The sequence below is a fragment of the Schistocerca nitens genome, chromosome 3, assembly GCF_023898315.1.
Source record: "Schistocerca nitens isolate TAMUIC-IGC-003100 chromosome 3, iqSchNite1.1, whole genome shotgun sequence".
Classification (NCBI taxonomy): Eukaryota; Metazoa; Arthropoda; class Insecta; order Orthoptera; family Acrididae; genus Schistocerca; species Schistocerca nitens.
The window spans coordinates 757,445,955-757,463,243 of record NC_064616.1 but is presented as its reverse complement, the minus strand read 5'-3'; the positions used below and the strand labels follow the sequence as shown (position 1 = coordinate 757,463,243).

General features: G+C 38.4%; 1 protein-coding gene across 2 annotated transcripts in view; it reads left to right on the top strand.

Annotated features, from left to right (window-relative positions):
* The window catches only part of LOC126249751 (protein N-terminal glutamine amidohydrolase), a 73,511-nt gene that overhangs the window by 12,247 nt on the left and 43,975 nt on the right, over positions 1-17,289 (top strand). The window contains exons 2-3 of one of the 2 annotated variants that reach the window (XM_049951432.1): positions 5,551-5,704; positions 10,285-10,967. In XM_049951432.1, the coding sequence (XP_049807389.1) occupies positions 5,551-5,704; positions 10,285-10,572 (442 nt within the window). In that variant the 3' untranslated portion in view covers positions 10,573-10,967. Of the gene's footprint in view, positions 1-5,550; positions 5,705-10,284; positions 10,968-17,289 lie in introns of those variants that run through there. The other variant, XM_049951431.1, reaches the window with a different exon arrangement.

Genomic DNA, 17,289 nt, shown 5'->3' with positions numbered 1-17,289 from the left:
GAAAGAAACCTGTGACTGCTGGAGGTACTCTTATTTTATTTTTCCGTTAGATATATGTTTAGTTTTTGTCAAAATAAATCCAAGACCATGCTCTGAAATAGTGTTCTGTTTCTCCACTAGACAGTGCCATAAGTTCCACCAAAAAATCACCACCCACCCACCCACCCACACACACACACACACACACACACACACACACAAAATAGTAACAAATGTAAATCCACCTGATGATGGAGGTTTAAGGGGAGATGGTGGCAGAAATAATGAAAAATTTGCAAATTATTTTTCTTTGCTTATTTGATAGTAAATATAATTGAGATTATTATCCCAAATTTTTTCCTTGAAATTTGAACTACACATGGCATAAAAAACATTAAAACCCTAAGCAGTGTAATGTGCCAAGCCCACTTTTCAATGTACCAAATGGAGGAAAAATTTTATTGCAGAATTTGGCCTGTTAACCTAGAAAATAAAGCTTTAGAAGGCTGTGATTTTTTTGTATACGTAACAGCAGTGTTGTACAGAAGGCTGTGGAGCCATTTTCTGGTTCAGTGTGGTGTAGAATTTTGGGGAGTGTTGTAAACAAGTTTTGTGCTGTTCAGTAGAATTAGAGTGATTTTACAATGCCTAGGTCTGGTAAAGTATTTAAAAATATAGGAAGTCCAATATTTCCAATATAAAGCGAAAAACTGACATTGAGGTTAGGGTCGGGCATACAGATGCAAACATTAGCTTGTCTCCAAGTGCATCTAAAATCAAACTTGGGACAGGGATTGTGTCAGAAGAAATAAATCATGACAGAAATACAGGTTTCAGAATTGTGGATATGGAAATGGTGGCAGAAGCACTTAGAAAACCCTGCAAGTGCTCTGTTTGTGGAGGAAATGTGGATTTGGTTGATGGAAAGAGAGAAGGTTTGGTTTGCACATTGCACATTTTGTGTCAACACTGTGATGCTGACAGACCATTCAAGACATCAGAGGTCAGTCATAGAATCTATGAAGCTAACATGAGATTTTCTTATGGACTAAGATGTATAGGGAGTGGAAGAGATGGTGGAAACATTTTATGTGGTATTATGAACATGCTTAGTCCTCCCCTAAAATTTTCTGCAATGAATACTGCTCTCCTCAATGTAGTTGCAGAAGTAAGTGAAGAGAACATGATAATGGCAGTCCTGGGGGCAATTCAAGAAAATTGTGAAGCAACGATATAGCAGTCTCCTGTGACAGTTCCTGGATGTAGAGGGGGGCATACTTCACTGCATGGAGTTTCAACAATCAGTGTCGACACTGGAAAAGTATTTGACTTAGAGGTGATGTCTAAATATTGTTCTGCATGTTCCTTGCACAAGAAATATATTGATGCAGGTAAAGAAACAGAATGGCAAGAAGCCCATAAAGCTGTTTGTAGCAGAAATTATGCAGGCTCCAGTGGTGGGATGGAAGCTGCAGGTACGAAATTCATTTTCCATAGACCTTTGCAAAAGTATGGAGTAAGATACGTACAGTATTTAGGAAATGGAGACTCTAGTGCTTTCAAGAATGTAGTTGAAAGTCAGCCCTATGGAAAAGTTTGCACTATTGAGAAACTGGAGTGTTTAGGCCATATTCAGAAGAGGATGGGTGGACGACTCCGAAGACTTGTTGCAGACAATAAAGGCAATGTACTAGAGGATGGGAAGCCACTGGGAGGTAAAAATAGACTAGCAAAGAAGAGAATTGACGGCCTACAAGTCTATTATGGTGCTGCAATTAGAAGTAACCTCACAAGCTTGGACAGTATGAGGAAAGCAGTATGGGCCATTTGGTTTCATTACTTATCGACAGACACTACATCTCAACATGGCCTCTGTTCTAATGAATGGTGCAAATTTGTGAAAAGTAAGGGAAGTGGGGAAGCTTACACCCATAAAAATAACCTTCCTTATCAGGTTTCAGTGGCCGTTAAATCAACTTTTAGAGCACTGGCTTCACCAGAACTGCTAGAAAAATGTCTGCATGGGAAAACACAGAACCCAAATGAAAGTTTCAATGCTCTTATTTGGAAAAGATGTCCAAAGACTGTGTTTGTTTCCGATTTGGTGGTGAAGATTTCTGCTTTGGAAGCTGCAGCAGTGTTTAATGATGGGAATGTGGCAAGACTTCACATCCTCAGCAAGTTGGGCTTTACACCTGGAGTCTTCACTGAGCACTGCAGATCATCGATAAGCAAAGAATCGCGAATGCGGAGACTTCAGTCCAGAAATAACAAAAGATTGCTAGGCAAAGGAGCAGAGAAGCTAAAAGAGCTGTAGAGGATTATGAGGAAGAAATGGAATATGGATATGGGCAGTTTTAGCTAAGGTAGGATAGATTATTTTACATTTCATCCAAACTTTAAAATGATTTTTCTGCAACTGAAGGTTTTCTGCTTTCAGGAACACATACATGAGAAACTACTGGAAGGATAGCAATGAAATTTGGCACACCTATTCTTTTACTTTGAAGCAATATTTAAGTGGAACAAAATTTTAATCGAGATACTATACACAGCTTTGTGGTTGATAATATATTGAAAAGTTTGCTTGTAAAAAATGTTCGAATCCAAAATATTACAGAAAATAATAGCATTAATTTACCAAAAAGTTACTGCACTTAATTGTACACCTATTACTGTAGATTATTTTACCATTAAAAATATTGCCAAATTTGCCTCAAAATCATGAAAAAGTGTATCTTAAAATAATAATGCAATAGGAAATTCAAAATTATCTCACTGCATTAGATTGTTATTAAAAATTCCGAATTTTTTAAAAATCATATTAGATTTCTATACATAAGTGTGCAAAATTTCAATGAGATTGAACAAAAAACGGCAAAGATATGGATTTACAAAAATATCAGTGCAAGACTGCCACCATCTCCCCTTAAACCTTTGAAATGCATCGTGAAGATAAACAGGGACTGGTAACAGTAAATTTGTTGTTGCATTCAGCATAATTATTGTCTTTGAGTAAAAGTATTTGTCTCATTGCAAGTTTTTGATACTTACTTTTACTGTCCTGTAGCAATTCTTCCCTTGTATGCTTCAAGTTTCATTGGGCTATGTCACTTTGTAGTGACACAGTGTGTGAAAGTTACTTTCATCCTTAATGTTTTGCATACCAGTGTGTTACAGAATGACAGGATGAAACCATTTTTATATATTTTATCTAGTATCATTTGTTCATTCATCTGTAGACAGATTTCTTAGTATAGGTATCATGGTTAGACATACATACATGGATTGTTTATAGCAGTATTGCATAAAATGATGGAAGAAACAGGACATACATAAGCATGTCATGATATGACGTAGACTATTTGTTACTGAATTATATAAGGCAAAATTAAAGGAACAGAAAAAACCTGATTCAAACAAGAGTTTGTACATGTGCCCTTGCTTTAGACACATTTATCTATAAGCACATACATTTTGTGTGTAGTTGCTGTCAAGTTTGTGTAGGTTTCTAATGTATTGTAAGGAAATACTAGTCATGTAAAGGTTAGTTTTCATTTCAATGCTGATCTTCACTTCAATATTGACAGCCTTTTTATTCTCATTATATCATGTGGGAGACTGTTGTATTCTCTGAAGAACTGTTGGTAGTTGGTTTATTGATAACTAGAAGTGTATTGAAGGTGTGAAACAAGGTAAAAGGGGAAATGTGAATACAGAATCTAAGAGATAGAAACACAGAGAAGACACCATAGGAATATTACACTGAAGCACCAAAGAAACGGGTATAGGTATGTGTATTCAAATACAGAGATATGTAAAGAGGCAGGATATGGCACTGTGGTCAGCAACAAGAAGTATCTGGCAGCTCTTAGATCAGTTACTGCTGCTGCAGTGGCAGGTTAACAAGATTTAAGTGAGTTTGAACGTGGTGTCAAAGTCGGCGCATGAGCGATGCGACACAACATCTCCAAGGTAGCGATGAAGAGGAGATTGTTCCATACGACCATTTCAAGAGTGTACTGTGAATATCAGGAATCTGGTAAAACATCAAATCTCCATCGCTGTGGCTGGAAAAAGATCCTGCGAGAATGGGACTGACGAAGACTGAAGAGAATCATTCAACATGCCAGAAGTGCAATCCTTCCACAAATTGCTGCAGATTTCAACGTCGGGCTGTCAACGAGCGTCAGCATCACCTGGGCCCATCGACACCGACAATTGACTATTGATGGCTAGAAACATGTTGCGGTCAGATGAGTCTTGTTTCAAATTGTATCGAGCGGATGGATGTGTACGGGTATGGAGACGACCTCATGAATCCGTGGACCCTGCATGTCAGCAGGGTACTGTTCAAGCTGGTGAAGGATGTGTAATGGTGCAGGGCGTGTGCAGTTGGAGTGATATGGGACCCCTGATACGTCTAGATATGACGCTGACAGGTGACGTATGTAAGAATCCTGTCTGATCACCTACATCCGTTCATGTCTATTGTGCATTCTGACGAGCTTGGGCAATTCCAGCGGGACAGTGCAACACCTCACACATCCAGAATTGCTATAAAGTGCCTCCAGGAACACTCTTCTGAGTTTAAATGCTTTCGCTGGCCACTAAACTCTCCAGACAAGAACATTATTGGATGCCTTGCAAGGTGCTATTCAGGAGAGATCTCCATCCCCTTGTACTCATATGGATTTACTGACAGCCCAGCAGGATTCATGGTGTCAATTCCCTCCAGCACCAGCTCAGACGTTAGTCGAGTCCATGCTACATCGTGTTGCGGCACTTCTGTGTTGCGGGGGCCCTACACGATACTAGGCAGGTGTACCAATTTCTTTGGTTCTTCAGTGTATAATAAGAGGTTTTGTAAGTTCTGTGAAGTAAATACAAAATTTGTAGGTCAAATAGACAATAATTCACTTTAGTTTCTGTTGTGTGCTGCAGAAACACATTGAGTGTCCCATGTCTCCTGATGCTTTGTAGGGGGTTAAAGAGTTTTGAACAGTGTTTGTGATACATGATCATATACCGTATGAAGGAGGTATTTTGGTGTGATTAATACTCTTTTTTTTCTACATTCATGTTAAAGTGACAATAGCTTTTTTAACTTAACAGTAAACTTCAATGACATTTGGTGATCCTTGGAAACAAGTGTCATGTAGGATTTATAGTTGTTTGCAAAATAAATAAATAAAAACTCATAATTGCATAATATTTTAAGTGTGAGAGCCAAGACATTAAAAGGAGCCTTCTTAGTCAGTGAACACATAAGAATGAAGGTGAAACCGTAATCTGACAGCAATTTTGGTGCTCTCATTTTGATCATACTGGCTGCTATTATCATGAAACTGTTTCATTAAAAACATTAATCAGCATCACATCATTGTATGTGTCTTTCTATAGGCTCATGCACTGTTGAAATAACTTTTCCAAGTGATAATGTGCTTCTATATCTTTATAGAAAAAAGATGAAGTAATTTCATCTTAGATGTGTTTATCATTAATACCTACATACTGTATAGGTCATTAAATGTTAATTCTAGTTTACAGATTTTACCTGCTTATTTTCAGTGAAGAAAATGTGTGGCATTTATGTCATGCTGTAAGTAATCACCATCCTAAGGAACTCCAGCACTGTTACGTAGTATTTGTGTCGAACGACCACCGTACTGTCCCATTATGGAGGCAGAAAGCCGGGCATGAAGAAGAAAAACTTGTCATATGGGTAAGTTTCTTTGTATTATGTTGTTCTGTAACTAGTAAACCTTATTCAGAACATAAACTGAGAAACTGTGTGTCAACATATTGTTTAATTAAGAAACAACAATCTGATTTTAAACATTTGAGTTTTAGTACAGTCTAAATTGTAAATGGTAATTTACAAAGACATTACTGACCTGCTCGTAGCCCTGTTAAGATATCAGTATTATAATCTGTCACATTGATTCGTCAAAGTGCAGGAAAACTTCACAATTCACTAAACAATATAGTGAGTGCTTCCCACTTCACTAGCAGTTTTACTAGCACACTTTTGTTTAATCTTGTTTCAGTACTTCTTACAAATCACTTCATGACAACTACTATAATATAGCCACTAGCTGAAACTAGTAATAAGGTCATTCCATGCCAAGTGGTCTAGAGATTTGTGCATGACCATCACAGATTTTGATGAAATTTTGTATGAACAATCGCACTTGTCCCTAACAACCATTGGTAGAGTCTCACAATCATTAATTAAATACTCCAAGAGATAGTCATTTGTTTCACCTCATAGTGCAGCTGTCAACAGTGCACCCATGAGGTTTTGGTAACATTAGAGACATAATATCTTGGCTAAATTTTTGGGAAAGAAACAAAATGAGGTCATTTTTTACTTTTTGTGCTCTCTTCAGTGAAATAATAAAAAAAGATTTCCTGAGTTATTTGCATACAGCCAAGACACTTGAAAATAATGTGAAGTTAGTCAATAATTTTTCTAAAAATGCCAAAAATGGCTATTTTTGGTGCACTTATTACAAAAAAGTTTTGGTGCTAACTTTTACACTGTTTTCATTAGAAAGGCTATGTCCTCAACCACCAAAACTACATTTGGTGTTTTGTTTTTCCTGTAACGTGGCCAAATAAGGCACTGGAGATCATAGTGGTAAAATAGTTGCATAACAGCTGCAGCACACATCGTATAAATAGCCTTCAAGTTTTACACCATTGCCACATTGTGTAAATACTGGAGAAGTTCACAGCAGAGTTCCTGACATTTCTTGAAATGAATTCGTGTTATAGAGAATTATTAGTATGTCTTTATTGTGTAATGCTATTGACGTGCTACTTTAATTCCAGTTTAAGGTCTAGTGTACTAGGTGTTTGCATAGCTCGCAGTTAATGCGGAACATTAGTGTACACATGAAAAATTGCATAAATTTGTTGGTACGGTCCATGGTGACGTAAACACTGCTGGTTCCTTTTAAAGTGAGAAAACCAGCATCCCCATCACCATAGGGACCATGCCTTATAACTGTGCACCAGCAGCCACAGGTGAGTTTCCTTAGCACAGATTCCCAAACATAAGGGTCTCTTCACACAGGATCCCAACCAGGCGATACATTTCTATAAGTCTAAGAGGCTAAAGCTAGAAGAGGGCTCATTTATTATCCTAAGCATATGTTTTCTACAATTTTTAAAATTTTCATTGGTTTGCTGTAGAATGTCATGACAAAAACTACAGTATTGGCCACATGTTATCACTGACAGGATTATTTGGGAAGAAATTTTTGTTAGACAGTATCCAAAAAATTACACTTTCCAAATGTGATTACCTTAAATTATTAGAGGCACAAAAAAGAGAAATCTGTTATTTTTATTGAAGTCCTTATTCTGTTTCATTTTTTATAAAAGATTTGTATGGATGTCAAAAGATTACTGCCTTGCAGTTAAGCTCATTTGCTAGTGATCAGGACTTTCAATATTATCTTCCACAGAGAATACTAAACAATTGCAGAACATAATAACTAATGTCAGATTTGATTTGAGTACAATCAGGATATGGGCCAATATAGTTTCATGTGTATCCCACAATTACTGCCACAGATATAAAAAGTTAAACTTCATCTTTTTCCAGTCTTTTTGACTTTCCTTCAAATTATCCATATCCAAATTGCCCAGGAATTTGTTTTACTCTTTCACTGAAGAGAACGCAGAAAGTTGTATAAGGTGGCGTAGTTTTGTTCCTTACAATAAACACATTGCTGGAGATATTATGCCTCAAATTGGCCAAAAACTCATTGTTGCACTGTTGATATCTGCACTATGGGGTCAAACAAATAACTATATCCCTGCAACTATTAAATTGGTGAAATTAAAATATTACCAATGTTCATTGCGAACAAGTGTGAATGTTCATACAAAATTTCATCAAAATCCGTGATAGTTATAAGGGAACATTTTATTAAATTATACCACTTGGCATAATGTACCAAAAGATTAAAGAAACAAAGAAAGACCGGGTTCCAAGCCAGAACAAATATGTGTAGGAATAAAGCAGGGGATTTGATAGGGGAGAGTAATAAAATACTTGACAGATGGGCAGAAAACTTCCAAGAGTTACTGAAACCAGAAGTAGAAGGGTTAAAGCAAGAGGAACTGTTGGAACTAACTTACTATGGACCAGAGATTTTAATGCCAGAACCTACACTGGGGAAGTGATGCAAGCCATTAAGACCTTAAAAAACAATAAGGCACCTTGAGAAGATCAGATCCAGCCCGAACTTCTCAAAAATGGCTGGGAAATGCTGTGGAAAACAATTCATAAAAAAAATACTGAATATCTGGCAAGAGGAGAGCATGCAAAAGGAGTGGAAAACCGCTATAATGTGCCCATAAATAAAAAAGGAGATAAATTAAACTGCCAGGACTATCGAGGTATCTCCCTACTAAATATTACATATTTTCTCCAAGATTCTAACCAACAGACTTACTCCATATGTGGAAGAGAGTGTTAGACTATCAGAGATGCTTTAGAAGAAATAGGTCAACAACTGACCAGATATTCACATTGCGCATACTACTTGAAAAATGTTACGAACATCAAATTAACATACACCAGCTTTATATTGACTTTAAACAAGCCTGTGATAGCATCTCAAGAGTCGCATTGCAGAATGCAATGGAAGAGGCTGGAATACCTAAGAAGCTCATTAAACTTTCTATGATGACCCTTAGTGAAACCAACAGCAAAGTAAAAATACAGGGCTAAATCTTCAGAGAAGTGGAAGTGTTGAAGGGACTCAGACAGGGTCACAATATCTCCTCATTGCTATTCAACCTTTGCCTAGAAAAAGTCATAAGTCAGATAGAGTTAAATAAAGGAGGAACCTTCTTAAATCGTTCACTACAGTACCTAGCCTACGCTGACGATGTGGCATTACTCACACGAAACACTGCTGTGCTAGGCGAAGTCTATCAACTGGAGAAAGGTGCAAGGGAACTTGGCCTGACAGTCAATGTCGAAAAAACCAAGTAAATGGCAATGACCAACCAACAAAACCTACCAAATCTCAGGATAGCCGACAGAGTTTGAAAGGGTGAGAGACTTCAAGTACCTTGGGTCGACTATCACTGAGACAAATGACATTGGCAGTGAGGTGAAAGCCAGAATAGCGGCAGGTAACAGGTGCTACTTTGCCGCATTACCCATGCTTAGGAGTTTGTTTCTATCACGAAAATCCAAAATCCTCATCTGCAAACCATAAGAGCAGTTATGTATGGTGCTGAAACGTGGACCATGACTGTAAATGAGGAAAGGATCCTTAGCATTTGGGAGAGAAAGGTGCTACATAAAATATATGGCCCAATATATGATCATGAAGGTTGGTGCAGTCGTACGAATGCAGAACTAAAACACATTTTTGAAGAACCTGCTGACATTGTCACTACCATTAAAATATGAAGACTGCGGTGGGCAGGGCACGTGGTCAGAATGGAAGAAGACAGAGCATGTAAGAGGATTTTTGATGGCAAGGCTGGAGGCAGATGGCGGAGGAGACGCCCCAGAAAGAGATGGGTGGATAGAGTTAAAGAAGATATGAAAAAGCTGGGTGTCAGAGGATGGAGACAGAAAGCCATGGATTGGATAGAATGGCAGGATCTGCATGACTGTGACTGAATGATATAATTATAAATACATTAACATGCAATTTTAATTAAACGTAAAGTAAAATCTACAGGTCTTATGGAGAAATTCTTTTAAAATAGCTGGGTTTGCATTAGTTTGTTGGAATAACTATAATTGTGCAACTTGTTTTTTCTCTATCCCTTAATTGACAATTAAGATTAGTATACAAGTTAGGCTTCAGTTCATGCTATAATAATAGCAATAGATTTTGTTCACACCCAATTTGTTGACAAAATTGAAGTTTCAGTAATGACTGAAAGAATTTTTTGTGAAATAATTGAACACCTAAAACTAATAGTTTTGCATCCTACTCATGATGGGAAATATGTTTGACTTGTTGGCAACAGTCAGACCCAAACTCTTTGGAGGACATTCATAATGAGACTTGGATCAGTAATCAAGAAGTAATTGTGGCAAAAAAGTACAGAAAGCTGTAAAAGTAAAATGGATCTGAAAGCAACCATTTAATTTGTTTGTTTCAAGTAGCATTTGTGTAGCTATATTGGGGTGAATAGGGACAAGGCGAAAAATACCGGAAGTAGTTCTGGTGACATATTTAACTTAAAAATATTTAATTTGATGATATACAAAATTTACTTTTAACAACTTTACTTACTTACTGGTTACCCTCATTCCAGTGTTTCACGATGCCTAGGACATATAAAAGAGATCCTCGATCGAACATATATCATCCTGTTGATGTAAAGATTATAATGCAGGCAGTTCAGGCAGTTGCTCGTGGAATGTCTATAAGAAAAGCAGAAAAAAAATTTGAAATTTCTAAATCAGCCCTACAATGTTATGTGAAGAAATCAAGAGACATGCTTGCTGGGAATATTGAGTTCAGGAAGGAAGGTGGTCAGACTTGCCTTCCTAATCATCTTGTTGAATGTCTTACAGTTTTGCAGGTTGGGGATATCCATTAAGTGCCTTTGACTTGTGTTTCTTTGCAAAATATCACTTGGACAGAGAAGGCAAGAATGTAGCTAAATTTAAAGATAACATGCCTGGATATGAGTGGGCACTTGGCTTCCTCACTAGACACAAAACTAAACTCTCCCAACGATTGTGTCAAAATATTAAAAGGAGCCGAGCACAAGTGTCCCCAGCAGTTATCAACACTTGCTTTGATGAGTTGACAGCATCAGTGGAAGGTACTGGAGCCAGTGTACCACCACATCTGATAATAAACTATGATGAGACTGCTCTCTCTGATGACCCAGGCTGACGAAAGCTTATTTTTAAAAGAGGTTGCAAGTACCCAGAGAGGGTGATGAATCAAAGCAAGTCCAGTGTATCTGCCATGTTTGCAGCATCTGCTTCTGGGATGCTGTTACCCTACCCCCCCCCCCCCCCTCCCCCCATGTAACCTACAAAGCAGCTTAGCAGCTTATATGTATGACTTGTGGACTGAAGGCGGCCCTCCAAGTGCCTTTTATAACTGCAGTAAGTCTGGCTGGATGGTTGGAAATTGCTTCCTTGACTGGTTCCAGAGAGTTATAATACCTTACTGTTGGCGATTTGAGGGGAGGAAGCTCGTGACAGGTGACAAAGTTCTCACTTATCACCAACTGTTATCAGGCTATGAGAGAGAGGACCATAACATCTCATTTGTATTCCTTCCCGCAAATTCGACGCATCTGACACAACCATTTGATATTGCCCTATTCCGACCACTCAAGATAAACTGGAGAAAAGTTCTTGAGAATAATAAATCCAAAGCAAATGACAAATGTAGAGCATTTGAGAAAAAGTATATTCCGTCTCTTCTGAAGAAAACATTAAATTTAATGGAAGAAGCATTGGAAGATAATATCCTATCTGGTTTTCAAAAGGCAGGTATATTTCCTCTTAACTGGAAGAAAGTACTTGACAACTTGCCAATTGAACATGAAGAAAATGTAGGAACTGCTGCCCCAACCTCTACAACAGACAGTCTGACAGAATTTTTAAAAATAATGCGTTATGGGAAGATGTCACAGAGCAGACAAGGGGTCGGAAAAAGAGACTGAATGTCCCAGCCAGTTGCAGTGTTACTCTAGCGGTCTTTCAGAAAACTAATGTAGATGACCATGAACAGTTATCAGATGAAGAAGAAGAAGAAACCATTCCAGATGACCTACACTCTTCTGTAGAAGATGCGCAAAATGGTGATGCAGCCACTGCAGATGATGAGATAAACAATTTAAAGGAAGGAGACTGGGTTAAGGTCAAGTTTTCTTATGATAAGTGTGTGAAGGTGTTCATTGGAAAGGTTCTTCAAATTGATGAAGAAAATGGACAATACAATGGAACATTTCTTCGCCAATCGAACAAGTGCTCCGATGTGTTTGTTTTTCCTGATGTACCCGATGAGTGTGTTTTCTCAAAAGCTGATATTCTTGGTGTTTTGAAGACACCAACTGTGCGAAGAGGATGTTACACCTTCAAACCAAACCCATTTATGTAATGACTGATTTCTTTGGTTAATCAATTTGCTCATTTTTTGTTAGCCCTTATATGTATAATTGTAAATTGTATTGTAAAAATTATAGTTATGGGTTTAAAATAAACAAAAGTTCCTTTATACTGCTACATTTATGTAATAAATATCATGAAATTTGTCTTAAAAAGAAAAATTATGTCCCTATACAGCCCACCAGGTATTTGGATAGGGAACACAGTGATAAATAAATACATGTCCCTTTTCACCCCGACATTGGGGGGAATAGGGACACAAACAAGAGGAATATATACATGTGTGAGAAAAAGGAGAACAGATTTTTATTATATGGCATGGAGTGCATGAACATTGTTACACAATATAAAAATATTACCTTCAGTACAGAAGTTATTTACTGTTCACAAGTGACAAAAGAAACACAAAACTGTCCCTATTCACCCCAGTTTACAGTACATGTATTTGTAGTTTACAACTATAAATAAGAAAAGCACCATAAGTTGCAGTGAAGCTTTGCAAACGTGTAAATCAGTATTGTTTCTGCTCAGTTCGCTTATGTCAGCAAATCATAGCCCAAGATATGAGACATCATGAAAACATAACCATCATCGCATGGGACTGATGGAAGAATTTAAATCATGCTGTGTGAGGAGTGTGGGAGCTTCATATGGAATCACTAGAGTCTTCTCTTATTCTCAACCAAATTATCACCTTCTTACATAAACTTGACATCGAAAGTTCAGGCTGTCACTACAAACTTACTCACCAAATAGTAAAATAATACTGAATAAATATTGAAATAAAAATCACTGTGTTCTGTTGTATCATCAGGAACATTTTTGTGTAATGTCACTTATCCTCTGCTGTGATTGGTTGATAGAATGAGTCCAAGCAGGCATTTTGTTGATTTACCTGGTTGTGAAGCTGAAGTGCCATATTTGGAGGTTTCTCTGTTTATGGTTGTGTACTAAAGTACTTAACTTGCATGATGAAGCACATTAAAGAGCTCTCCAAAGTGTGTTGTTTTGGGTGTGTTTTGTTGATTAGATTAGATTTACTTTCATTCCACAGGTCCCAAGTGGAATGATCGTCATTTTTAATGAACACTAAGAGTCATTTTACAAATACTAATGCACTGAATTTAAAATAAAAAAGTTTTTTATTTATTTATAAGGTAATAAACATGTAATACAACTACTGTAATACTTATTTACAATGAACACATTACTGCACTGAAATGGTGCAGAAGTTAGATTATACTTACACACACACACACACACACACACACACACACACACACACACACAAATTTTCAATGAACACATTACTGCACTGAAATTGTGCAGAAGTTATGTTGTACTTATATACTAGTTGTGCTCAGCTACTGGGAACAAGGTGTTTGCAGTTAAAACTGTTGCCTCTGTTCTGGGTTAAGTCTGAAAATGATTTCATTATTGCTGTAAAAGGAATTCTAGGCGATGAAACCAGCAAGCTTTTAAAAATCATGAAGAGATAAGTAACTCACTTAACGGTGAATGAAACGATGAAATGTGCGGGGCTGACCCTTCAAATTGGGCTGACAACTCTCTCAGCCACAGATCGATGCAAGTCCATTTTTATGGACTTAAGTCCTCATTTCAACTCTAAGATGATATTGATGAACACTAGTGTCATGATGTAAGACATGATTAACAGTGGCAACAATTAACCAAAGTTTATTCATCCATCCTCAAATGAACAACATAGAAGCTGATACAAGTAAACAGTAAGAACACGTGAGAGCAATTGCCTGCTGCACTGACCTTATTTATGGGAAGACTGTGCAGTGGCTACCGTGCTGTGTACCCAAGTTCTGTAGCCCACTGCTGGCAGCCTCTGGTGGCCGGCGCACACAATGCCATCGGTGGATGATTTGACATGTAGCACACCAGTGGCCTGGTGCTGCAGCACATATGCAGGTATTGCATTCAGAGTTACAGCACCCCTCTCACCTTGGGGAAAGGGTGCTGCTCTGATGCAGGTGTTAGGATAACTGATGAGATAACTATTGCCTTTGCAGCAAGTGATGACGGCAGTATCGGAAGGAGATTCTGCGCTGAAATGCGTGAGTGAGGATGGAAGTCGCACATCCGTGGACATGCACAGTGTCTGCCACTGCCCCCCCCCTCTCCCCCCTTTCCTCCCCCCATCAGGCATTCCAGCAGCTCCACAGTATTATTCACCTTAGCTGAAATCCACTTAGTACTTGGACTGCCTGCATGCCATTTTTTTTCTGTACCTCTATTGAGAGCCACATAGTTCATCCATGTAGGTTCTTTCCTAAATCCCCTATCATCAGTTTGTAGCAGACTGACTACTACAGCCAGTGACCTCTCCTATTACAGGTATCCCAGTACCTTAGTCACAAATAATAGACTGCAGTTTACAGCAGTTGCAGCCGGAGATTCAGCACCAATAATGGTATCACACACATCACAGCTCCTCTATTTCATTCTGCCTCAAACAGCCTGGTGGAATGCTTTGTCCCTATTTTTAAGACCCAAATGTCAAATGTTAAGAGGACAGGTCAGTCTGAAGTGGCTCTGATTTCCTAGCTTCTTACAGAGTGACACCAATAGACTGCAGTCTGGTGGGTTACTGTATGCGCATCCCCATTGGGTGCTGCTCGAGTTTAAGGGGAAACACCTTTTCTTGTGGGCCCTCTCATCTAGTATACCTTCGGGTAGACCCCAGATTAGGTCTGGAGGTCAATTTCAGTTAAACAGGCCTGTTAGTTAAGGAGGTCATTGCACGAGGATTGCTCCACAGGTATCATAATCTGCTTTGGCTGTGTCATCCGTATTAGACCTGCCTGCCATGTGAGGGACTACGACAGCAGAGCATACCTCTGCTGCACTATCTCCAGCATCTTGCTAGATACAGCTGTTTGGCCCTCGCATATTGTTTGTGTCTGCTGTTGGAGGTCCTCATGGACCTTAACCCTGTTTCTTGACTACAGCTCTTGCTTAAACTACTCTAACCCCTTCCTCTCCCCCCCCCACCCCCCACCCCCCACCCCCACCCCCAAAGCCATGGCCATCAACATCCCAGAAGTGCTAGCAAAGACTCACCTGGCATCATTGTGTTGCCACAATGCCGTGAAGACATATCGATATGAACAGTGCCACTTTATTCATCAGCTGCACGACACCCATGTCCAGTATAGTTGCTGCGGTTGAGGAAGTGAGGAACAGCACAGTATCTCCAGCCAGCTCGAAATCTGAATGTAGTGTTGCCTGCCTACTGCTGTTAACTACTACTCACATGGACTGTGATAGCATTTGGCTGTGTAACTAAATTGTCTCTCCAGCAAGTGGTTTCCACCTCTGTAACTTGAGTTGTTAGTGCCGAGTGTTCTGTTTGTGGTCCTAGATAATCCACAGGATCAGTAATGCTTTCGAACAATGTGTCATTCATTTTGTGTTTCAGTGTAATCAAAAAATGGTAACAAGTGACTTGTGATCAAAATCAGGGCTACAAAAGTAACTGCTTCAGTCTCAATTGCTCATTGATTGAAAGTATCACAATGGTAAACCAGAGGCCTCCAGCTCAAATCTGGTCCTGAGCATGTTTGAGTTTTGGTTTGTGGGCAGGTAGATAAAATTGAGACGTTCAATGATGTACACACAGTTGCTCTCATAATTGGCTATAAAAGTAATCTGATGGTGTGTATGATACATTTGCTCATTCACTCAGATACTTCCTACAGACACCATAAAACAAATGTGGATACAGGTAACTGTTCACATACCTTTATTGGCAATAAGAGTAAAACTGGGCATTCAGCACAACCTGCCAAAACAACAACCATTGCTGCATTAGATTTATTTAAACTGTTTGATAATCAGTATAACTACATTACACAACTGTGGTTATTACAGCAACTATATATACAGCTGTACTCTGTAAGTTACTGATGTGTCTAATAGAGGGTACTTTGATTGCATAATCTATTAAGATTATTGAATTAAGATTTCTCTTTCCATTCACAAATGGAGAATGGGAAGAATGACAGCTCGTATGATACTATGCGAATTGTCACCTTTCAGACTTTACCTACGTAATTTCTATACAAGACAGAAATGCAGGGCACTGTAGATTATTCAGTTTCTGTCTTGAGTCAGTTCTTCAAATTTGTGAACAAATTATCATGAAATGATCACTGTCTTTCTTCAAGTGTGCCAGTTAAGATTTTTCAATACTTCTTTTACTCTCCTTCCCATACAAACATGGTTGTGACCATTCACATACATCCTTTGTACAACTCAGCGTCTCCTACAGCAACCTGGCATGTGTCCCAAACACTTCAGCAGGATTCAAGTATATGTCATAAGTGTTGTTTGCAGTCTCATACATAGCCAACATGCCGTTTCCCAGTATCATCACTCTGTGTTGTAGCCTTAGTTTTACTTTGTCTACAGCTGAGCCTATATGGTGGTTCCACTTCATATCTGTACATACTGTTCCTCCCAAATATTTAAGTGGTATGACTGATTAAAGTTGTGATACATTAAACTGATCCACTCACAAATTCAGTACAAAACTTGACTGGGGTAACATAAGACCCTAGTGCTTCTGTGTTTTAGCAATTTAAGCTGTTTTTCAACATGACTAGTACTGATTGCTATGTCATTCATCTTAGCAGCAGTACAGGTATTGATCTTTCTATGTGAATTACCATTTGAAGACAGAATTCAGTTTATTGGCTTCTGTTATGCTGTTTCCTGGTTTGCTTCCTGCATCGTAAATAAGTATGTGGAAACATTTTTTCACCACCGACAGTGCCTTAACATATGACCAAAATCTTTTTGGGTTCTGGGACAAGTCATGCATTTTGCTGTGCCACATAATGAAGGCTTTGCAGATTGCTGTTATGGTAGCTGAACATGTTCCAGTTAAAATGTGCCTATCTGAGTATTAAAGGTGAAGCAGTTGCAGAAACAATAGAAAATTAAGGAGATGGGTCCTGAAAAAGTTAAAAACAACCAGAGTTCATAAAGTTTCAGCTGAGGCATTAGAAAAAAAATGATTGAAATAAGCAAAAGAAATAATTTAGAGGGAATGAGTAGCTTTGTTAGACAAAATGGTGAAGGTAGCAGAGGAACAACTAAACGAAATGATCCTAATAAGAGTCCTTAGATAGCACTCTATTAAATTTAATTGA